The sequence below is a fragment of the Pleurodeles waltl genome, chromosome 8 (genome assembly GCF_031143425.1).
Source record: "Pleurodeles waltl isolate 20211129_DDA chromosome 8, aPleWal1.hap1.20221129, whole genome shotgun sequence".
Lineage (NCBI taxonomy): Eukaryota > Metazoa > Chordata > Amphibia > Caudata > Salamandridae > Pleurodeles > Pleurodeles waltl.
In genome coordinates, this window is record NC_090447.1 from 690,392,736 (window position 1) to 690,418,159 (window position 25,424).

General features: G+C 46.5%; 1 protein-coding gene across 2 annotated transcripts in view; it reads right to left on the reverse strand.

The window, feature by feature from the left end:
* The window catches only part of PDK3 (pyruvate dehydrogenase kinase 3), a 1,119,352-nt gene that overhangs the window by 389,519 nt on the left and 704,409 nt on the right, over positions 1-25,424 (reverse strand). For both annotated transcript variants that reach the window (XM_069204815.1, XM_069204814.1), the window contains one exon: positions 19,325-19,402. In XM_069204815.1, the coding sequence (XP_069060916.1) occupies positions 19,325-19,402 (78 nt within the window). The remainder of the gene's footprint in view (positions 1-19,324; positions 19,403-25,424) is intronic.

Sequence of the window (25,424 nt, forward strand, 5' to 3'; positions counted from 1 at the left end):
CAACTCTCTAGACATACAAAACATTAAAAACATATCCATAAGAGTCTGAAGGCAGCTATGTGTTTTAGAAATCAAAAGGGAATCATCAAGCAAAATGGGGTTCTTCTTCTTATTTAAGGTGGGTGCATCAGGCTGACATGCAATTAATAATTGAATCACCACGTAATATATAATGTAAACAAGGTAGGCACCAAAGCAAAACCCTGTCTGATGCCACGTTGGATGGGGATACAACCAGTGAGTTCACCATTACTGCCCCACCTACATTGAGAGCAAGTGTCCTCATGTAACCGTGCTAATAAATGCACCAAATTTCTTGGGGCTCCAGTACTACGTAAAACCTCCCACAGGTTCTCCCTTAGGACCAGATCAAATGCGGCCTGCAAATCAACAAAAGCCACATACAACTTCTGTTTAGAGAGAAACCCATATTTCTAATAAAGAGCCAAGCAGAATACCTGGTTCGAGGTACTGGTCTTAGGTATAAAACCAGCTTGGACAGGAGATATTACAGGATTAGAGTCGACCCAGTATAACAGGTTGTCAAGAACCTGCTGCACGGGTGTGGCTTAGCGGCCAAATATGGCAGCCACCTTCTGAGGACGCTCCTGGTGGCCTGCAGTAATCCATAATCCTCCCATCGTTGGTCCCTAATGAGACATGAAGATATGCAAGTGGTCCGGCGCGGTGCCTAGCTGTACTGGCATTGCGCTGTCGGGTGCAGGGGGTGCACAGAGGGTGCCCCTGGCATGGTGCGGATGGTGGCGCTGGGCGGGCTCTGACGTGCTGTGCACGAGGGGACACCTGAGTCACCAGGGGGGGCAGCTTACTCGCCCGTGATCCTTGTGGTGTGGATCTGCGGCCCTAAGGGTCCCCCGAGAGGACAGAGGAGGTGAGGAAGAGTCAATGTTCCAGGGCTGCAACCATATCCTGATGATGAGGAAGGGGGTCTTGATCGGGAGGAGGGTCACTGGTGGGACACCAAGACCCGAAGTGGTGGTTGGTAACTCCCCCCCACCCAGAGGCAGACACACCTCCTATGGTTGACTGCCTCCCTCTGGATGACAGAGTTCTGAGGGCCCACTGGTTACTGAGGCCGTTGAGGCGGGGGCTCTGTGGCAATCTGCAGAGGGCTGGCCCAGATGGCCTGAGATTGTACTCGGGCCCGTGCAGAGGCCTGTGTTGGTTGGGCGTGGAGCTTGATCCAGCCCCCCGGTCTTCGGGCCCTGGGGTTGGGAGGCAGACTTGGTTCATTGTTGGGTGTGCATGCGGCCTGACTTCTAAGAGCCAGGTGCTCTGGGCTGACGCGCACAGAGGTGGACATTTGTTGGGCCCTACTGCGATTTTGCAGACATCCAGGGCTGACCTGACCTCGGGAGCGGCCACTGAACAGGACAGGACACACCAGTGATACAAGGGGACAGTGTGTTTGTCCGCCATGACCAAAAATAAGCCGCCATCTGGCCCTAAACAGGCTACTATGGATCAATATGCACATTCAAGTGGAGCAATGCAAGCGGTGGGCCCCGGGGCCAGCCAGTGGTACACTCAGACATAGCAACATTACAGGCAGCCATTATCCAATCCAAAGACATGCTAGACGCTAAGACTGGAGCGGTTGGCTCCGATCTTACCTTGCTGCGACAAGATTTGTGGAATGCCTTAGAGCGACTCCCAGGGACTGAAAGTAAGGTCTTAGGAATGAAGGACTCTGTGCACAGCGGTAGGTTCAGAGCTTGGAGGCGATTACCAAAAATCTAGCAGTGCGGGTCGAGGATACTGAGGGGAGAGCACGCAGAAACAATTTGTGATTTGTAGGATTCCCCGAGGGCTGCGAGGGAAACACGGCTGCTGCCTTTCTTGACAAATGGATCCGTTCACTGATGCCGGATGGGTTTCGGTATGCATCCTGGGGCACGTCCACGTCCGTTACTAGCCCAACTGCTGAATTATATGGAGAGAGATGCCATCCTTAAATATGCCCGTACGCAGTCCATACCTAGCAAAACCCTCCCATCATGGTCTTTCCAGATTACACAAAGATGGTGCAGCAGGAGAGACATACTTTCACTAAAGCCAAACAAAGATTACGAGAACTTAACCTATCATATATGCTGATGTACCCAGCTTGGATGAGAGTCGTTTATGAGTCACAGACACACTTCTTTGATACTCCATAAGAGGTGCTACATTGCACTGATGAGAAGGTGGGGCTGAGGCATCATACTCCACCATGTGTGGACTTGGACTCTTCTCAGGGTCCACATGGGTCCTGTCAGGCCACAGCTTTCAGGAACAAACAGAATAGATCCCACTCTACATGGCAAAGCCAAGGGCCTGAAGCAAAAACTTGAGGTGGGATGGTACTGTGTAGGGGGGAAGATCAGGATAAATGTTGCTCTCGCTGAGATACTGGACTCCAGCAACACAGATGTTGCAGATGGTGATGAGGGTAGAAAGATTTGTAATGTTGCTACCTTGATCATCAGATATGGGGGTTAGGAATCTGTTGGTTGCAACTAAATTTGAAAAATAGTGTGATTGCAGCTCATAGAAAACTGAGATGTACTACCAATATGGCGGTCGTGAGGGCTCTTTATAGTTCTCTTTCTGAGTAACGACATTAGTTAATTAAATATAACTACAATGGATGGAAATTCGATTATTACATCGACACGCTATTATAGATCATTCGGGATTACATTGTTACAACGTTTTAACCAAGATTGTGATAATTGGTACTTTCCCTCACTAGGGTGATATGAGTACAGTTCAGTAATTTGAAATGAATTGTCAAAATGGCGATCGCGAAAGCTATTTACAGTCCTCTGTCTAGGTTCATGCATTAGCTATTTAAAGTCAATTATAGTGGCCGGCGAGTTTGGATATTATGCGGACCCGCTATTGATGACATTTTGAATTACTGCGGCCACTATGCTACTATCGAGGTAAATATTATGAAAAATATTCTTTTTTCTTACCATGGTGAAGCGAAAGCACACTAGATGTGTTGGTCGACGAGTGTTTCATTATGACACAAATTCAAATGCTAACGTATTCCTGTGCCAAACAGCTACGAATAATAGTAGCTGAGAAATTTATACGAGTAGGTTGATGATGGGTTGTTGCCTTTGTCTTCGCGCACCATTAGTTTATAATATATTGTTTCTGATGATATTATGACGTTTTGCGACACCTTTGTAGGTATTATGAAAAATATTCTTTTTTCTTACCATGGTGAAGAAAAAGCACATTAGATGTGTTGGATGACGAGTGTTTCATTATGACAGAGATTCAAACGCTAACATATTTCTGCGCCAAACAGCTACAAAATATAGCTGAGAAATTTATACGAGTAGATAGATGATGGGTTGTTGCCTTTACCTTCGCGCGCCATTAGTTTATAATATATTGTTTCTGATGATATTATGACTTTTGCAGCACCTTAGCATCTATTATCTATTGAATAGATTAAAGAGAAAGGAGTTGAAGTGAACACTTGAATATTATATTTTTGAGCTGCGGTCGCGAGGTGACAATACGAGGAACCATATTATATTTTGACATATGAGGACCGCTATACTTACGATAGAGGCAAGTTTTTTTTTTTTACTGGCATGATATGAATATGATCACAGGAATATAACTAACAGTGAAGCACTTTGGGATAATGGAATGGGTGTTGTCACCTGTGTGGATATAGCACGTGGGGCTGGGGATATGGAACCCCATGTTTATTTTTATTTTTACTCTATAACTTAGTGAGAATGTGCGTATTCCTACTATGCACCACCTGCCATTTGTTTTAACCATTGATACTTCACTACAATTGGTCTATATGGATAAACTACTAAAATGAAGCACTTTAATATAAGTTATGGGTATAGTACCACTTTAGACATCTGATGACTTGATCACTGGAGAACACATTTAACATTATGTATCTGAATCTATTTGAATAACAATGGAGATTATATAAGAACAAATTTTTGTTAATTACAGCCTTGATGAAGTCAAAGTGAAAATGTGTTGCATGACGAAACACGTGTTGGCTGGAACGGATGGAATTTGAAGATATGTTATAATAAATATAACCAGACTGATTATTTATGTGACTACGGATCGGATCTTTAACTTCTTACACGAGTGCCTTGGAGTTTGTTTACTAAGTTTTTTGGTTGCAGAACATGGTTACCCCTGGTTGGGGTTCCGCAAAATGCATGCCGCGATAGATACTTCAGAGTTTTTTAAGTATAAGTTTGGGGATTGGGGGGAAGGGGTTGTATTGTTGGTTTACATATGGGCATGTTCTCACATTCTGCACCCAGGTGTGTCCTCGCATAATCCAGACAGACATTTATGAACATGCACACAGAGACTATTTGGAGCCCAAATGCAGCATCAGAAGTGTTAATTGCCTTGTCATGGAATGTGCGGGGTGCTTAATAGTAATATGTGTGGAGCAGGACAGGCTGGGGCACAAATCTTAATGTTGCAGGAGACACATCTACTCGGGACTAAGACCCAGTGCCTGGCTAGATATGGGTACCATTCCGATTTGCCAGAGGCTCTAGGGGCACTTCATATTAATTCAACGTACCGTTGAACCAGGTGGTACAGGTCTGGACAGACCGGCTGCCCGTTATACGGCTGTGACTGGCACACTATACGGGGAGCCCCTTACCTTGTGTTGCGTATGCTCCCCCTCTGCATTGGAACAGCCTCTACTAGATAGCTTGACTCACCCGTGGGGAGCCTTCCCTTGGGACGTCTGCTGTTCGGGGATGACTGGAATGATGTTATGCAGCCCAGTGTGGACAGGAGCTGCGGACTGCCACAGCGGGGGCTAGAAAGAATGAGGTTGGCTGGGCGGGTGGAGCGCTGGGACTCACTCATGTATGGAGGCTGCACCATTCCACACAGCCAGGCTTTGCATATTTACATGGCTCACTTTCTCAGATTATTTCTTTATTCCAACAACACATGCATACAGAGCAACACACATAGACGTAATGTCCAGGGAATTATCTGATCATCCTCAACTTTTAAGGACACTGCTCATAGGCCCAGCTAGAACCCCATTCCAGTGGCGTATGTCGCCCTGGCATCTGCAGAATCCCGAATATGACCGAGTGAATAGCGGAATACCTTACTCATGATGTGAGATCTGTTGAGAGTGCATTACACTGTGGGAGGCCCTTAAGCCCGTGTTGCGAAATGTCAATATTAGCTTATGCGTGGAGGAACAGAGACGTAAAACACAAGATACTGAAGCTCTGAAGGCACACATTCTATTTCTTGAGGAAGGTGGGTCGACCCCGGTCAGCAAAGAAGAATGTAGGTAACTTGCTTGGTGCAACAAAGATTAGGCCAGTTCCTGATGGATGAAGCTATACTTATATGGCGCGCCAGGCAGAGCAGAATTTACCAGTGGGGAGACAAATCGAGTGAAGAATTACACCGGCTCTGCCAACAACAATCATGCGCACAAAACCTACCATTACTTAGGGATGAACATGACGCCCTGATCACTGACCCACATACACTGGTCCAAAAATGTGCTGCCTTTCATAAGTAGGCCTACACCTGGTGGGAGATACTCACGCACAAATTGATCATGGATTTTGTGAATGACTTACCAATGCATACATTATCTGCGGAGGCATGTCTGAGCCTTGACGGACAGTGAATTCGCTACTGCGCTGGCGTGCCTTCGCACGGGCAAGCCCCAGGCCCCAATGGCTTCCCATGTGAATTTCTGAAGGTTTATATGTCTCAATTGGAGAAACATCAAGTAAATACCATCCACACTGCGATGGAGGAGGGGGAGCTGCCATCGGACTGGCGGCATGCCAAAATTGTGAGGTTCCCGAAGCCGGGTCACCCACCAGAAGATCCTTACTCTTATCGCCCAATTTCATTTTAAACATTGAGGTCAAACTACTGGCTAGGGCACTTGCACATAGGCTACAACCCTATATCCTGAAGTTAATTCATCCCCCAAAGCTGGGTGTATGCCGGGTACAGCAACACGCCATAATATATGGAGAGCATCCATATGAGCTGGCTCTGGCCGGTCGCCTTGAAGGCCCAGCAGACCTAGAGAAAGCATTCGACTCGGTTCATTGGACATATTTATTTGCTCTATCGCGTAGGCTGAACTTTGGAACCAGATTCATTTGTTTGATTATTATATACAGATATTTCAGCGTCCGTCAAAATTGCCGGGCACACTTCCAAGTACTTTCTGATACAAAGGGGTACACGCCAAGGTTGCCCTCTTTCACCTATACTATTTGCGCTGGCGATAGAGCCCTTGGCTCAAGGGGTCTGAAATAGATCCACTGGTTAGAGGCTTTGAGTGGTTCCCAGATATCTTGGATAGCATTGCACTATGTGGAGATGATATACTAATCTTTATTTCAGATCCCAACATCACTGGGCAGCGTATCCTTGACATGTTACATATCTTTGGGGAAGCGTCCAACTTATTTATAAATCTGTCCATTATTCTACCTCTCAATGGATATAATGGTCCCATATCCTGGGCACCAGACATTTGTGAGGTGAATAGGGGTCTTAAATACTTGGGAGTGTATTTGTCAATGGACAAAGATTGGTTATGGAGCAAAAAATGTTGAGCCGAAGCTGAGCAAGACCCAGGAGGAGGTGAAAAGTGGTTGTTTCTTCCCCTTTCCCTTATTAGAGGGTCCTCAATCTTTAAGATGGTTTCCCTTCCTAGGCTGTTATACAAACGTCAGAATTTTCCATTTGTCATCCTGTGCCGATGGTTCCACCAATTCAATTCCATATTACTGAGATTTCTATGGGATGGAGGGAGTCCTCCGTGGCCACATGCTTCCTATCTAGTACATATGAGTGTGGTATACCTGCGGTAGATTTATATTTGTATTATGTGGCTTCTCATTTGCTCCCCAGCTCCCATTCGCCCCCAGCTGACCCCTCCCCCCCATCCTCCCTCTTATGGCGGCCGCTGCGCAACTGCGCAGCGGGTGCGCCGGAGGCGTGCCAGAGGCAAGCCCGTCTGCGCCTGGCCCGCGCCCAGCGCCACGACCCCTGGTCCCCAGCTCTCCCAAACCCCGCTGCTCCACTACGACCCCACCACCCTCCACGCCCTCAACCCAGGGCGCTCCAACACCTGCTTCCAAGCTCACCCCAAACGCACCCATGGACCCTTCGCCTGCAACTCCTGCAAACGCATCTTCCACCACGCAACTACCACGACCACCAGCCCACACGCCATCAACCACCTCAAGTGCATCCTGGTCAACGCTCGATCGGTCCACAAGCACGCTGTGGAACTCTGGAACCTCTTGGACTCCACAACACCGAACGTCGCCTTCATCACGGAGACCTGGATGAACGCCTCTTCGGCCCCAGACATCGCCACTGCCATCCCCGAAGGCTACAAGATTTCCAGAAAAGACCGCACCAACCAAGTAGGAGGAGGTATCGCCATCGTCTTCAAAGACTCCATCAGCGTCACCACCTCCACCGAAGACACCCCTCTCGCCGCTGAACATCTGCATTTCCAGACTCTATCGCCGACTTCGTCTCCCCGCACGCCCTCGCCTTGCCGGACTACATCCTCCTAGGCGACCTCAACTTCCATCTGGAACAAAACAACGACCCCAACACCACCACCCTGCTCGACAACCTTGCCAACCTCGGCCTCAAGCAACTGGTGAACACCGCCACCCACATCGCCGGACACACGCTTGACCCTATCTTCTCCGCCAGCAAACACGTCTCCTTCAGCCACGCCTCCGCTCTACACTGGACCGACCACAGCTGTGTCCATTTCACATTCCGACGCGAGACCCGCCACCTCCGCACTCAACCCACCCCTCGTCGACAGTGGAACAAAATCCCCGAAGAGCAACTCCTCTCCGCACTCGCCATCAACCAACCTACCCTCACCACCGACCCCAACGACGCAGCCCTCAGCCTCTCGAACTGGATCTCCAACTGCGCAGACAACCTTGCTCCCCTCAGACGCACGCATCAACAGGCCATCACCAAAAAACCTCTCTGGTTCTCTGACACCCTTAAAGAATCGAAGAAAACTTGTCGCGCCCTCGAGAAGGCCTGGCGCAAGGACCACACCGCCGACAACATGACCGCCCTCAAAAACGCAACCCGTGAACACCACCACCTGATCCGCGCAGCCAAAAGGAACTTTTTCACCAACAGACTGGACAAAAACAGCCACAACAGCAGAGAACTTTTCAGCATCGTCAAAGAGTTCTCCAACCCCAACGCCAACGCCCTCACAAGACTTGTGCAACTCCCTCGCCACCTTCTTCCATCGCAAGATCAGCGACCTCCACGACAGCTTCGGACACAAGACCCAACCAAGCATCACCGAACCCACACCCCCGGCCATCACCCTCAACGCCTGGACCCACATCAACACTGAAGAAACCAAAACCACCATGAACTCTATCCACTCCGGTGCCCCATCGGACCCCTGCCCTCACTTCATCTTCAATAAAGTCGACAACATCATCGCCCCGCACCTCCAGGCCGTCATCAACTCTTCATTATCTTCTGCTACCTTCCCCGAAAGCTGGAAACATGCCGAAGTCAACGCCCTACTAAAGAAACCTACGGCTGATCCTAGCGACCTGAAAAACTTCCGCCCCATCTCGCTCCTCCCCTTCCCTGCCAAGGTAATAGAGAAGACCGTCAACAAACAGCTTACCACCTTCCTGGAAGACAACAACCTGCTCGACCCTTCACAAACCGGATTCCGAACCAACCACAGCACTGAAACCGCCCTCATCTCAGTCACAGACGACATCAGAACCCTGATGGACAACGGTGAAACAGTCACCCTCGTCCTCCTCAACCTCTCGGCGGCCTTCGACACCGTCTGTCACCGCACCCTAATAACCCGCCTCCGCTCCACCGGGATCCAAGGCCAGGCCCTGGACTGGATCACCTCCTTCCTCTCAAACCGCTCTCAAAGAGTTTACCTCCCACCGTTTTGCTCAGACCCCACCGAGATCATCTGCGGCGTACCTCAAGGCTCATCGCTCAGCCCGACACTCTTCAACGTCTACATGAGGCCCCTCGCCGACATCGTACGCAAGCAGGACATCATCATCACCTCCTACGCCGACACCCAACTTATACTCTCCCTCACCAAGGACCCCGCCAGCGCCAAGACCAACCTACAAGAGGGCATGAAGGACGTCGCAGACTGGATGAGGCTCAGCCGCCTAAAGCTGAACTCTGACAAAACGGAAGTCCTCATCCTCGGCAACACCCCGTCCGCTTGGGACGACTCCTGGTGGCCCGCGGCCCTTGGTACCGCACCGACCCCCTCAGAGCACACCCGCAACCTCGGCTTCATCTTGGACCCTCTTCTCACCATGACCAAGCAAGTCAACGCCGTGTCCTCCGCCTGCTTCCTCACCCTCCGCATGCTCCGCAAGATCTTCCGCTGGATCCCTGCCGACACTAGAAAAACCGTGACCCATGCCCTCGTCACGAGCCGCCTGGACTACGGCAACACCCTCTATGCTGGGACCACCGCTAAACTCCAAAAACGCCTGCAACGTATTCAAAACGCCTCGGCCCGCCTCATCCTCGACGTACCCCGCAACAGCCACATCTCCGCACACCTGAAACACCTGCATTGGCTCCCAGTCAGCAAAAGGATCACCTTCCGACTTCTCACCCACGCACACAAAGCCCTCCACAACAAGGGACCGGAATACCTCAACCGTCGCCTCAGCTTCTACGCCCCAACCCGTCTCCTCCGTTCCTCTGGCCTCTCGCTCGCTGCCGTCCCTCACATCCGCCGCTCCACGGCGGGTGGGAGGTCCTTCTCCTTCCTGGCAGCCAAGACCTGGAACACCCTCCCCACCAGCCTCAGGACCACTCCGCATTCCGGAGACTCCTCAAGACCTGGCTTTTCGAGCAGCAGTAACTCCCCCTTCCCCCTAGCGCATTGAGACCCGCACGGGTGAGCAGCGCGCTTTATAAATGTTAATGATTTGATTTGATTTGATTTGCTAGTCATTAATGAGTGGTGGAACGGCCATCATTGTGACCCTGCTTATGCCACAGAGAAGTGGGTGAATGGGGGGGGGGGGGAGGGCTCCCTACTTGGATTATTGCACAGTAATCTGAAGCTCAATAATTTACCCCAGGTGACTCAGATGGTGATTAAACTCTGGATTGAGGCCCATCAGCGTAGGAGACTGTGGGGCACCCTTATAGAAATGACACCCTTGTGACATTGGACGATTCTCTGGCAGGTGGCCCAATTCGATTGCTCCGGGAGATGGGACATGATAGGGGATACGTTATTTAGAGATGTCATGAATGGGCCGGATTTAAAATCCTTTCAGGACCTGCAGAACAAATATCATTTACAACGCACCCAGTTTCACAAATATCTGCAGTTAAGACATGCTCTATTGCCTTATGTTGGGTCTTCGACGCTACCTGAATTCATTCCCTTGGAGTGTAAGTTCTTGTAGGGAGATATGGGAGCTCACAAGATATCCAGGATATACTGCTCTTTGATAATTAACAGCCAACACACACTAGATGCTCTGAAATGGTCCTGGGAGAAACAATCTAATTTTAGACGACGATGACTGGGCAGAGGCAGTACGGTCACCTTGTGAGGTGTTTATTTCCACACTCTTATGTATGATACAACTGAATTATCTCCAGAAAGCGTATTATATATGGCAGTGCTTTTGGCGCGTAGGAGTGATAGCCTCACCGCATTGTCTTTGGTGCCAGGGGTCGGAGGGTATATTTATACACATGGTGTGAAAGTGCCCCGAGTTGAAATCATTCTGGGAAGGGGTTATAGGATGTCTTAGTGCAGTCTTATTACTACATATACCACTTGACCCCAAGTTAGTACTTCTGCATGTGGTTGAGGGAGTTGGGGGTAATAGATATCAGCGGGCATTATTACTGTTGGACCTCACCCTAGCGAAGCGGGACATAGCCAGAGTGTGAAAAGCAGAGTTACCCCCTGTGCTGAGTGTTTGGAAAGGCAGCCTGGACCACTGTATGGCTTTAGAGATCCCTATATGTCAGGCACGGGATGCCCGCACAAACATCCTAATATTTGCCAGAGATGACTATAGGGGTATACTCTTACCCTCCTCTATCAGACAATGATGTATTGAATGTTGCTATGCAGTAGATGTATTGAATGTTGCTATGCAGTAGATGTACCACATGTATGCATTCCAGCTAACCGTTTTAAATATAAGATGTGCTGGAGGTGCAGGGTTGGGGGGGGGAGTCGGGGAACATGAAGTTTAAGTTTAGAAAGGATAAACGTTTGCATTGCAATGTGAATTTGTCTAATTATGGTCTAGCTTCGGCTGGATTATGTTTGATATACAATAAAATATGTTATGAAAAAAAAAAAAACCTGCTGCGCAAAAACTTTTTTCAGGTTGTCAATCAAGCTGATTGGTCTGTAGTTTGAGAGAATACTCGGGTCGCGCTTGTAAAAAGGAATAATTTCTGCCCCTCACCAAGTATTGGGGATGGCACCACCCGCAGCTACAGCATTAAACACCATATTAATATAGCTAACCCAAATTAGTGGCTCAGATTTATACAAGTCACCAGGGATTTTATCAGACCCTGGAGACTTAGCTGGTTTAAAAAAAGCTATAGCTTTACTAGTATCCTCGACTGAGAAAAACGAGACCCATTCAGGATCTAAAGAATTGTGATTCTTTCTCACAATTACCGTGAGAAAGAATCTTCCAAAATGACCCATCATTTTTCTGCCAATAACCCCCAACAGCCCCTGCCAAACTGCATCCTCCCACACCCTCTTGGCCTGAGATAGAGTATTTTTATATTTTGCTCTGGAGTCTTTAATCAGTTCTGCGAGGACGTCCCAATGACATTTTTCAAAAACATTTTTGCCGCGGAGCAATCATAATTTAACCACTTCTTCGGTTTCTCAGCTGCACACTGTTAATTAGCCACCTTTTGTAAAAACATATCTTGTAGCTTATCCAACAAAAGGACCATGAATCATAAGAATCTGAACGTCATTAGTGTCAAAGTTTTCAAAATTAGAGAACACGGCCGCAATTAGTTCATAGATCCTCCTGTACAGAGTCGCGTCAGACATAACTCTGAAAACTGCTAGCCAATACTGGCTCAGGTACAGCAGTATTACACTTATTGTCCAACCTTTGAAACATTTCACCCTTTAGGGACAGCAAGAGGAAGTTATGATCACTGTCATGTCGATTATCCACTCATGCCAACCTATAGTGACTACAACCTGATGCCTAGGAAAAAGTAATCAATAACACTGGTGTAATTACCACATATAAATGTTGGGGCCCTATTTAGGTCTGATAGAGTCCTGCCATCGCAGGCTCTAAGGCCTCGTCCCAAACTAAATGCAGTTAACTGTAGGGCAGCATGAGAATGGAGAAACTGAATTTCCCCTGAGAAACAGGGTATGCCCCATATTTTATCCTCAGAATCACTAAGGTCTTTACTGTGAAAAGAAGGTTGAAATAAACAATTAAAATCACCTGCAACTGTAGCTACTCCACTGTAGAGCATCTACTAACCCGTCCAACTGAACAAGAGTAGAAGACTCCACACTGGAAGAGACCGATCAGGCGTACACATTAATCACTCCCAAATTAAAACCCTTTGAAAAACTGAGCTGAACACCCAGAATATCAGGGGAGTAAAATTTCATCAATGAATGGGAACATTGCAACTTATTGTATAATAAGAAAATTAGCAAGCCCCCTTTAGCACGACCACTACTTCCCAGAGGTTGGGCCTCCTCACGGTATGTTAAAAAGCTTCAATAAGTTTCCTCTCTGTAAATAAAAAAATAAAAAAACAATATAAGAGACCCATTGAGGATCTAATAACTTGTTGCTTACACTAGCCAAATTCGAAGAGATAATTCTCAAACAGGGAAGACCACCACCCCAACTCAGCCCAGGACAAGAACTAGAGGGTTGCTGAGATCTACTCAATCAGCAGGCAGTTAAACAATTATCGATATCACTCAAATCCAATGCATCACTGCCCCCTTGGATCTCACACTCTCTCTGCAGGGCCAAACCCCCATTGATTTTCCTAATGATCGAATGTAGGAGATTCCTCATGTCATTAACTTTAGAATGTAATAGTATCAAGCCCTACTCTAACCGCAAACCATCAGATGCTGCAACATGAGCGCCCACCGAGGGCAACAGGACCACTTCACAGTTATTAGATGTAATCTCATTTTCCTCTATTGGGGCACATCTATTAGAGCAAGGAATATTAGGGCACACAACAACCACTGGACTAACAAGAAGCTTGGGGAGCTCAATAGCCTTTACAGAACCCCCCTCATTTCAACTTTGTGTTGAAGTTACTTCCAAGGGACTTGGAGTATCCAGGGTAGTTGGAGCATTACTAGTAATTAATGGTTTGCTAATGTACAAGGGACCCTTCAGGCTTTACTGAATATCACAAGACCTTTAATAGTTTGTGGTTTATTTGCAATCGAAGACCCAGGTACATTGTCCTTTAGGATAGCCTCCACTTTCTCATTTGAACAGTCAATATCTGTTAACTTACTCTGTGCATTCAATAGGGCCAATCGTACAGTTCCTTTCTGAGCAGGCTTGACTGGCTTATCAAATTTGACAATTTTAACAGTTTTCGTAGTTTTTGATGTCACTATGAGGCAGGGGGGAGTCCACAGCCTTCCGCTTCCCCATCGCTTAGGAAATGCATAATAGTGAGTACAACCAGCAGTGCTGGTCTCTGTGGTCCCCCAGGCAAAGTGGCGTCAAACACAGCAGAACTCTGGGCTTCCTTAATAAGCGTCTCTGGACGCAAGGATGACATCGGCCCCACCAGCAGCCGCTAACACTGCTGGTGTCTGTGGTCCCCTAGGCAAAGTGGCGTCCTGCACAGCGGGGCTCCAGGCTTCCTTAATAAGAGCCTCTGGGCACGAGAATGACGTCGGCACCACCACTAATTGCTAACACCGCTGGTCTCTGTGTACCTCAAAGTGTAGTGGAACGGATCATTCCAGATGAGACGATCAAGGACATTTCTAACAAACTCAACATACGTGAGTGCAAATGGATCAATACCATGAACTGCATTAATCAAGTAGTGAATGAATTGAGGAGAACGAAAGCATCATAGTAACCACACCCACGCAGCTGCTGTAAACAATCAGAAACTAGACTCCTACCCGTGACGGAATCGTCAAGACTACGGCTTGAAGATCTGTGAAGGCTAGCTGCACTGGAAAACTGTACTAGTAGCAGAACAGGGCAATGCAAGTCACTGTGACAAAAAACAGTATAGCATAAGCGGTAAATTGAGCTAGAAATATCATTCATCGTATTTTGCCAGGTTTCTTGTAATATCAAGATATCGCATGCTTTCAATAATTTGCCGCAAAGCAATACCATAGATTTTGGCTGTTGACTTTGTTGACGATGGGCTTCAGTTATCAGTCAGCATCGCTAAGAGACCCTGACTGGTTGAAAGAACTCAGTGAAAATATACACCTTTTATGTTAAGTATATGTTGGGATTAATCAGGTACCCAGAAAATTGACTATCTGGTGTGGCACATTTGGCTTGGTTGGGGACACCGAATTTGGGATTAGGTATGCCCTCTGCACAGTAATAATATGAAGGGAGAATAATACGTTTTTATGCATATTCAAAATAATAGCAACAAAAACATGTTTTTTCATACAGCCTTCAAAGCTTAACCAAGTTAGTGGTACTCCAATTACCAACTCAGAAAAAGGGAAGCCTAATCGAAACTTGTTGCCTGAGAGCCACTGCAAATGATTTCATCATCTATTCTAGCACTTAACTCAGTGAGCTGTCATAAAGGGTAATTAGCTTCACCTTAACAAAAGGAGCTTTTTGAATCATAATCTTTGGCATGCTGACCTGGGCGTTTCCTTTCCATCTGATAAAGTGCAAGATCTAGAAATCTAACTAAGCAACTGACCAATTACATTCCCTCCCCCACTACACATTTCTTGTTAGCTTGATTGATGGTCCTGACTCCCATGCGGTAAAATGTAGCACTGACACAGGAAGGCAGATGCATCGCTCAAATAGCTTATGTCATTGAGGCGATCTTAACAGAAATGTTACTTGCTCAGCAAATTATTTTAAAACAAAGTAACAAGCTAATGCAGCGGCAGCTCCTCCACTACGACGGGGGTGGCTACACAAAGCAAGATGGTGAATACATTTAATTTTGTTACATGGCATGTTTGCAGGTTCAATTCATAATTGAAACGCTATAGAATACAAACTTACCTCTGCAGATATGGAGTCCATGTGGCTCTACTCCAGGAGACACATCTACTAGATAATGAGATAAACAAATTGACTATGGCTGGAGGAGTTGAGGGATACTCTGTTCAGGGAGGAGCTACGTGAGGCGAATGGTGGGTACTTTGACACAAATTGATTATCAACAGCTAGGAGAGGGTTGAATAGGACACCCTAAAAGTGGCGACTCGAGATGAATCTCCGAAATTGGAGGCACAGGGCGCAGCCTTGAGAGGGAGTTACAGGAGGAGGAGAAGGGACTCATGACAGACCTTCGGGGGGCCGGACCAGAATTAGGGGCACGCCAAGTGTCCCTACTTCAGGCACAATGCCGAGTTGGGGACTTAAGGGACAGACTTGATAACTTAACCAGATGGGAATACAGACAACTGCACTGTGAAGGAGATTAACCAGTTATGATATTAGCATGACTACAACACAGGGAATGCCCACCCCACCCTGGATTTCGGGCGCTGGGATGTCTCTATGGGACGGAGGTGACCACAAAGGTTGGCATAAACACGTTATTACAGGACCACCTGGCGGGAGTCTATACTGGAGGCCTGCACGTTGTTCCAACAGCACCTCGGGAATTCCTGACAGATCTGAAACTACCTCACCTCACTGAGGCTTAGAGTAGGGGTCTTGAGGAGGACCTACTTTCGCGTAGGTTCATTATTCTAATGAGATTACTGGATTTGAGCAGCAGAATCTCCTGCGGTGTGGGGGACTGAGTCTAACCCACTACAGGTGACACCTGTCAGCCTAATCCGGGTTTTGCTCCGGCTAACTGGCAGTGCCTCATCTCTGCCCAAGAGCAGGGATGATTGGGCAGCCGAGCCCATGACACAATTGATTTCTCAGAGAAATCATGGTCACTCAGATCACATCCGTTTCTCTCTGTTACATTAGTCTCACATATACAAAGACAGTCAGAGACTGTAGATGTTTCAGTAGGGTTTTAAGGAAGCAACTGCATCTTAGATAATGAAGCATGTACATAATTGTGACAAGGAGAGTGAAGCATAAAAATAATGCTACCATGTTGTCACTAGAATCATTAAACTAATTGCTACCCAGGCTATATTACTGCACAGCATGTTAAATTCTAGTTCTGCCCTTCAGGTTCCCCTGGGAAGACATTATCCCTCATACCTGAGCAAGAGGCCTGAAGTATGCATAAGCAGCTGCAGCAAAGCGTTCAGCAATCAGCAGAGAGTCTTGGTCATCTGGCTGGAATCTCCCTCTAACGTGTATGGGATAGTGAAGTGTTTTTATGATAAAAACAGCTGATGTTCTGAGAAAATGTCCCTACGTAAGGATGTGTATGTTTCTATGAATACCAGAGACAAAGTGTTACCATGTTTACCGGCAACCTATCTTACTGCAGCCTTGAGAAAAGCAAATGTCTTGTTTAAGAACGCAGTGCTGGCCTAGGCAAAGAACAGCTAGATAGCTATTGCTAAAATAATAAAGCTGAATAAAATATTTATAGGTGAAATTGCACAGCGGCAGGCCTAGTGTGTTAAATCACGTGTATGGAGCTATAACTAAAATGGCTACAAAACACTACAGTTGGAGGAATTGCAAGAGGCAGTGGGCACTATGGCACACTGCAGGGCTCCAGGCCCAGACGGGTTACAGGTGGAATTTTACATTTGCGGATACCCAGTTTGCTGGAGAGACTTCAGGATTCCAGACTCACAGGGTTCCTTGCCGCAGTCCATGCAAGAGGCCCAGAATGTCATGCTTCCCAAACCGGGCAGGGACACAGTGGGTCCCTGTTCGTATAGGCTCCGACCCATGCTGGAAGTGGACACCAAAATACTAGCTAAGGCCCTCGTGATGCGTCTGGGGCGTGTCTTGACACACCTTGTCCATGACTATCAATACAGATTCATGCCCGGCAGGGGTACTTCCATGTATTTGCAGAGGCCGTCTCATGTACTCCACTCGGTGGCAGGCATGGACACATGGGAAGCGGTAGTCGCACTCGATATTGAAAAAGCTTTTGACACCCTTAGCTGGGACTACCTATAGGATCTTAAGAAAGGGTGGGTCTTGGGGTTGGACTTCTTCTTCTTCTTGTGCCTCTTACCTTCCGATGACCTCGAGTGCGAGGAAGAGGACTTGGGGCTCTGGGAGTGGTGCCGCGACCTCCTCCTACTGCGAGACCGTGACCTCCGCGGAGTCGCGCCGACCGAAGACGAATGTCCGGCCGCAAGAAGCTTAAGGGATCTCTCCCTCAAGGCCTTCGGCGCCATGGCCCGACAATCGGAGCACGAGGTGGAATCGTGGTCCTTGTCCAAGCACCAAAGACAAACTCAGTGCGGATCCTTCACCGACATGGTGCGATGACACGCACCACACAGCTTGAATCCTGTCTTTCTCGAAGACATGACTCCAAACAGTCAAAAAAGCGTCGACAAACCGTCAAAGCAGGGTAGCTCTTTCCAAAACTGCACTTAACCGGCGCGGAAGGAAAAGAACTGACGTACGGGCGCCGAGACGGCGTCTATATAGACAACCGTGACGTCATAGATGACTCCAACGACGCTGACGACGCACGCGGAGCTGGTCGACGTTCGCGGATCCAAACGACTCCGTCCGACGGCGCGCGCGCAGGGTACTGCTCACAAAAAACTCCGGATTCGAAGCTGATGCCAGGGAATTCTAAGGTAAGGAAGCTGCAGCTAAAAGTCTCTATCAGATATATACAAATTGCAGACAATCCCTGTGCCATGCCCCATTCCCTGCCTGAGAATATTTTTGGCCTACACAAATGATATCAGAGCCTCCCTGTAGCTAGAGATTGTTGAGGTGATACACATACTGGACAGACAGATGAGCCCCCAATATTCAGACTACACATACAGTGCCCCACAAGGGACCCCCCAGTTACAAGAGAGAGGATTGACTGTTGATAGATTTCTATCCCCCTGACCCCACACATTCAAGTCATCTTTATATATGATACATGAGATTGAATACGCTGTGATCTGCAGCTGTCACAATTGTTCATCGTTATATATTCAGTAATATTTGAAATGTTCAAATGTTTTCTTTAAAAAATCTGATGATCGTTTGATGATATGGGATAACTACATTCCAGATGGTGCAACACATGAAAAAACACTGACTCTGGCCAAAGAAGCCCTCATGGGGTAGGCCTAAAAGACCCATGGGCTTGTACGATTGAAATAAGACACTCTATACATGACATGAATAAGATATATTCACTGAGCTCTACTATTATGACTCAGATGCAATTCCACTGTAACCACTGAACTGGTTGTAACGTAATGTATGACCACTGAATAAAAAGTTACATCTGCTACTGCATGATTTGATCACTGTGCATACTTAAAGCTACAACAACAGGTAATTCCAGGTTCTGATTACATATTTTTAATGGCCTCTAGGTCGAATGACAATGTAGCTATAATAGCTACATACCCTTGATGACCATTTTACTTGATTTGCAGATGTTTTGCACAAGGTATGTGAGGTGGGAACAATATTTCTCCTCCTAGCTGCTTATATTTTAGTCACAGAATGATTACATTTGGGTTTCTATTTAGAAAACAAATGTAAATAAAAAAGTCACTTACAACGCTTAAATGCCGATTTGCTTTCTGATCATTTACTCTGGTGAGCAAATTTCAGATACGTATCCTAAAAAGAGTGGCTGGTATCTATTAAGCACAAGTTTAAATAAATCGTAGGATATCGGAAATCCACATTTAGTAAACAATTTTTTCCAACCTCTAATAGTAAACAGATTCTATTTTCCAACCTGTATCCTAAAGTTGATTTATGCAAAATCAATGCGTAACTGATAAACATTTGAACATTTTCAATTAGCAAACCGTACATTTGATACAAATCTTTACAAACTATAACTGCAAACAACAATTTTAATTAACTTCCTTAGAACTGAAATCTATCTACTCGAATCTTACCATTAAATTCTTCAATTTCCAAATCTGGTGCAACCAAATAGTATTGTTCACACAACATCTTAGCAGTCTCATAAGCATCTGTTAGGGAGAGAAAGACGAGACTTGTTTGGAAAAGCCCATAAACGTTACAGTAGGTAAGAGTCCGAGACAGCCGTCCAAACATACATGCGCACTAAGAGGAGTGCTATGCAATCCCCCTCCGTCTATGTCATGTTCCATGGCCCCGCCCGCCCCTTTTACAATAAAACGATAATACACATAGTTTATAGAAAAAAACTTTATGTCAATTATTAGGCCTCCATTGCATTTCATTGTTTCAGAGTGGGAAGGGCATCCGATCTCTCCTAACCCCCTATCCACGTGTCCACCATGTAGAACGCTGGCTCTCTATATAGTGTACTAAAATGAAGTACAGCAGGTAGAGAGTCTAGTGGATGCCCAAAGATGTGCTCAGGCAGAACTAGATAGGTCTAGAGCTCTATTTGTGGTAGTGTGGGCAAGCAGCTAGGCTTATCAAGGAGTCATGTTAAATATTTGTGAACTCACAGAGACAATACATGAGAAACACACAAAGATTAAATTCTAGACCACTCTATAAACAAAGCAGTTGCTTTTATATATGCTTTATACCAAAGAACTTTGTTATAAGGTAAGCAGGTTTCAAATTAAAAATACTTTGCTGTTTCCAAAATTGATAGTGCAATTTTCAGAGTCTTCAATGTAAACCTATGGAGGGAAACAAAGATGCAGTTTCACAGGTAAGCACACAACTTACAGTCCAAGTCTTCAAGGGTTTAGACTAGCACCAGTTAAGGTTCAGGTAGGTATCCAAGGTGCACCCACAGCGGCATGGGGGCAGCTGGGTGCAGAGATTAAAGTTGAGGTCTATTAGACCTGACAGCCTTAGGTTGATCATCCCCAACTTTTTTGCCTGCCTCCCTCCACTTTTCTGACACTGTTTTTGCTGGTATTAGGACTCTGCACACTTTACCACTGCTAACTAGGGCTAAAGTGCATATGCTCTCTCCCTTAAACATGGTAACATTTGTTTATCCCCAACTGGCATATTTGATTTACTTATGAGTCCCTAGTAAAGTGCACTTCATGTGCCCAGGGCCTGTAAATTAAATGCTACTAGTGGGCCTGCAGCACTGATTGGGCCACCGACATAAGTAGCCCCTTAACCATGTCTCGGGCCTGCCATTGCAAGGCCTGTGAGTGCAGTTTCACTGCCACTTCGACTTGGCACTTAAAAGTACTTGCCAAGCTTTAAACTCCCTTTTTTTTTTACATATGAGTCAACCCTAAGGTAGGCCGTAGGTAACCTATGGGGCAGGGTGCTATGTAGGTAAAAGGTAGGACCTGTACCTATGTGTTTTATATGCCCTGGTAGTGAAAAACTCCCAAATTTGTTTTCCGCTACTGTGAGGCCTGCTCTTTTCATAGGCTAGCATTAGGGCTACCCTCGTAAACTGTTTGAGTGGTAGCTTCTGATCAGAAAGTGGTAACCAGGTCATATTTAGTATGGCCAGAGTGGTAATAGAAAATCCTGTTTATTGGTGATGTTGGATTTAATATTACTATTTTAGACATCCCACTTTTAGAAAGTGAGCATTTCTCTGCATTTAAAAAAAAACTGTGCCTTCCAGTCTGTCTCCAATCAATGTTTGAGTTGGGCTGGTTGACAGCTCCCTTGTACATCTCACTCAGACAACCATAAAACACAGGACACTCAGTCACACCTGCACTCATCTACATACTGAATGGGTCTTCTTGGGCTGGAAGGGTGGACTACCAAACCCCCTACTGGGACCCTGGCAGGGAGGACTGTACTGAAAGGGGAACATGTGCACTCCAAAACCACTCTTTGAAGTCTCCCCTACTTCACAGGCATTTTTGGGTATATAAACTGGGGATCTGACCAGACTAACTCAGACACTTCTGGACCTGAACCTGCAACCTTTCAAGAGGAGCTGCCTGGCTGCCCAAAGGACTCATCTGGAACTGCTTTGCTGAGAAGGACTGCTGCCCTGCTGGCTTCTGCTTTTGCTGAGAAGTGCTCTCCAAGGGGTTGGATTGAGCTTGCCTCCTGTTTTCTGAAGTCTTAGGGCCAAAAAGACATCAACTTTTCAAGAAACTCTTTGTGTGTCGAAAATCGATGCGTGGCGTGCTGGAAAGAACACACAGCCTGCCTTGCAACCGAGAAATCACCACACAGCCAGACCAGAATGACGCAGCCCATCTTCGCGAGTGGAAAATCGACACAGAGCCTGCCCTGCAACGGAAAATTTGATACATAGCCTACAGGAATGAGGCAAAGCCTTTGCCTTCTTCCAGCGTATCAAGGATTTCCCCGCATCATCCTTAGGCATTAAAAAGATCCTGGCATCGCAGTGAGGAACCAAGACAGCATGCCGAAAAATGACGGAAGGCCCTTGCAGCATGGAAAGAAATAACGCAATGTATGTGCCCCATCGGAGAATCAGATGCACACCTTATTTTTCCACGCATCTCCTCCTCTGCGGTCTCCGTGCATGTTATTTTTGGTGCAAACCAGGTACTTTGCGTAATCAAGAGACAACTGTTGATTTCTAAGATTTAAGACTCCTTTTAATCTTGCAAAAGTGATATTTCAACTTGTGCTTATTGAATATATCATTTTGACCTTATTTTATTCAGATAAATATCAACTATTTTTCTAATCGTGTGTGGTGTATTTTTGTGATGTTTTCACTGTGTTAATGTATGATTTATTGCACAAATGCTTTACAGATTGCCTTTTAAGTTAAGCCTGACTGCTTAGTGACAAGCTACCAGAGGGTGGGCACAGGATAATTTGGATTGTGTGGGACTTACCCTGACTAGGATTATGGTCCCTACTTGGACAAGGTTGTATACCTCTGCCAACTAGAGACCCCATTTCTAACAAGGTTGGTGCCCAATGTTAGTCAATGGAGGCTGGGGAGTGAAGTTGATGAGTTGCTTACAGGTAAGTATCAGCAGTGGCAGAGGTTGGTCTCCGGGGGTTAAGGTGAGTACTGAGGGGGCACAAGTTAGCACCAAACGTACATCCTCAGCGGCACAGGGGTGGCTGTGTGCAGAGTGTCATCACAGTGTCGGGCAGCCAATGCTTTCCAATGGAGACAGGGGCATCCGCTGCTGCGCTGCGCACAGGTGAGTAAAGTGGGGTCAAAGGTCGATCTCCTGCTGTTGAGGTAAGTACAAAGGGGGTCACAAGTCAGCACCAAACTTACACCCTCAGCGGCTCAGGGACGGCCGGGTGTAGAGTGCCAACACAGCGGCGGGCGCCTAATGTATTTCAATGGAGGCGATGGCTTCCAGAAACGGCCTGCAGGCTCTGGCCATGAGGCCCGGGAGGAGGGGGGGGGGGATAGGAGGGGTCAACCCACAGCTGCCCAAGTAAGTTGAGATGCCATGGGTCATAGGGACACAATGAATTCCGCTCTGCAAAGCCCATGGGTTCAGGGAGGAGGGGTGTATTTAGGAGTCCGAATCAGCTCACCAGGCAGGTCGCGGTCTGGGAGATACCTCAGATTTAGGCTGCAGGCGTTGCTGGGGAGTCCGGCAGGGGTCAGCCCATGGTGGGCTCTTGGTCGGAGGTGACCAAGGGCCTTCACTGGACAGATGGGCCTCATGGACTCGGGCGGGGCATCGGGTGCAGTGGTCACTTCTGGTGTTGAGTTTCACAGTTCCTCAGGCAGGATTCCTTTTCTTTAAAGATGGTTTCTTCTGGACAGGTCCGCTGTCCACAGGAGTGCTTGGTCTTTTTCAAAGGCAGGCAGTCCTCCCGAGGCTTTGGCGGTTGCTGGGATGCAGGACAGTCATCTTCGGAATGCAGGTTTCTTTGAAGGCCAGTTGGGCTGGGGATAAGTCAGTAGGTTTCTCCAGTCTTCTCTGCTGGCAACAGGTCCGGTTCTTCTTAGGCTGAAGGAATCTGATTCTAGGGTTCAGGGGCAGCACCTAAATACTGAATTTGCCAGGGAGTGCCAGGTGGTAGCCAATGGGTTACTCATCATCAGGAGTACTACACCCTTTCTATAACCACTTCCTTGATGAGATTACACGGTCCAAAATGGTTGGGATTTTGCTTTTAAGCCAGCACGTTTCCCATACGTGCAGCTTACTTCAAACAGAGAGTTAACTCCACGATCGTACACACAGCGCCAGGAGATCCCAGATGACTCGCCAAGGCCCGCAGAATTGATTCCTCGGATTCAATCGGAATAGTAAGTGCAGACAGATACACATCTACAGATATATCCTTATTATTATTATTTTTTATATATATTCAGATTTACAATTTGCTTCTCTCACATAGACTTACACTCAAGCAAGCTCATTTGATTATTGTTTATTAGATATCATGAGCCCCAGCCTGCAATTGTGAAAGGCTTTCAGTGCTTGTTTGATCCTGAAGACACTAAACCAAACAAGAGACCATTCCTATTGACCCCCAGACTGGAGTACACCACGTCTTTAGGCTACAGTGAACTACTCAACATGTAAGTAGTAACCGATTACCCACTGAATTGCTTTTAAACTCTACTCTATAAACAGAGTACCATACTGTAGTTCATTTTCCAATTAGGAAGATGTCCCAGTCCACCAGATCGTATTTCTACACTGGATCTTAGGTGAGTGCCTTAGTCCCTCCCTATTGTTAATCTTTAAAACAGATTACACAGACCTTTAGTAACTTTATGTATTTATACTACCCATAGGTGCTACCGACCTGAATTTTCCCAGTCCTGATGATGACCCACCTTTGATTTGTTTCTGCAATTGGGTTGAAACGTCGACAATATCTTTGAGTGTGGAATATATAACCATAAAGAAATCTTATGTGACTTCAGGGCTTCCTGGACTAATGGAGCCGCTAGAAGTCCATAATATTCTTAAACCAACCGTTCTACATATTGTATATATCACCTTAACTTTGCTGCACAACTTTCACTTTCACTGTTTTTATTTGGAGAACCTATTTAGACAAATATAACTCCGTGTCTACAATAACATGTCAAAAAGATGCATAATGCAATAAATTACTATTGATATTACATTGGTTGTATACTTAGAATCTTTTAGTGATTGGATTACCGTGGAAGTCTAGGTTACTTCCCCCTTGCACTGACCATTAACTTACTTGCTTTTACTACTTTGGTCATAAGGGTTAGAGGGTACCTGCCTCATTAATATTACTCATGTTAAGAGTTGGTAGGTTTTGCAGGGGACACCTCTAAGGTGCCCAGTGAGTGCATGTATTATTAAATCCATCACTGTATTCAGTGGGGGTTTATTAATACGAGATGTTTGATACCAAATATGCCTATCTTCAGTGAAGCCGTCATGTAGTTGGGGAACTCGGAATGAATAGTGTCCAGTACATAAACTTAAAATGGCTTCACTATTCACTTACTATGTCTGAGAATCGACAAAGACATAGCAGTGGTATATCTGCTCATGCAGGTATGCCCTCACGTAATACAAGCATTTGCAATGCAGTGGGTCTCGCATTAGCTCGAATTAGAGTTATTAGTTGTAAACTCCTAACCGGACTTTTCTTGCCACATAAATTGAAAATATAAGGCAAAACTGTTTCACATAAGCGAGCTGATTCACAGAGCCACGGCGGCCGTAAGCATCAGTGTGAAAAGACACACAAAAGGAAAAAGAAGTTTGCTCGCAGTCAAATTTATCGGCAAAAGTGCAATTAGCCATGTAACAGGGGAGATGGCCAAGGCGGTAACAAAACCTCCCCAAGGAGGGCCAAATGTTAACCATTCACCAACGTCATAAAAGGATTTTTGAAGGGCAAGCCCACTAACGAGTGGTAGTGATGGGCATGTGAGGTGGGCGTTGTTAAAAGACCAGATACATACCAACACGTCGGAAAAGCAGTGCTTGCGCGCTGCTTTGCTCAACCTAATAATGCACCCTGCCTTTAGGGCTGGTAGGCCTGCCAGAGGGGTGACTGACATATATTCAGTGTAACTGGACAGGATACACAGGCTGTGTGCCATGTGGTGTTTTCATTTTGGGTCTGCACCAAGACACACAGTATGCAGAAGCAGCACTGGGT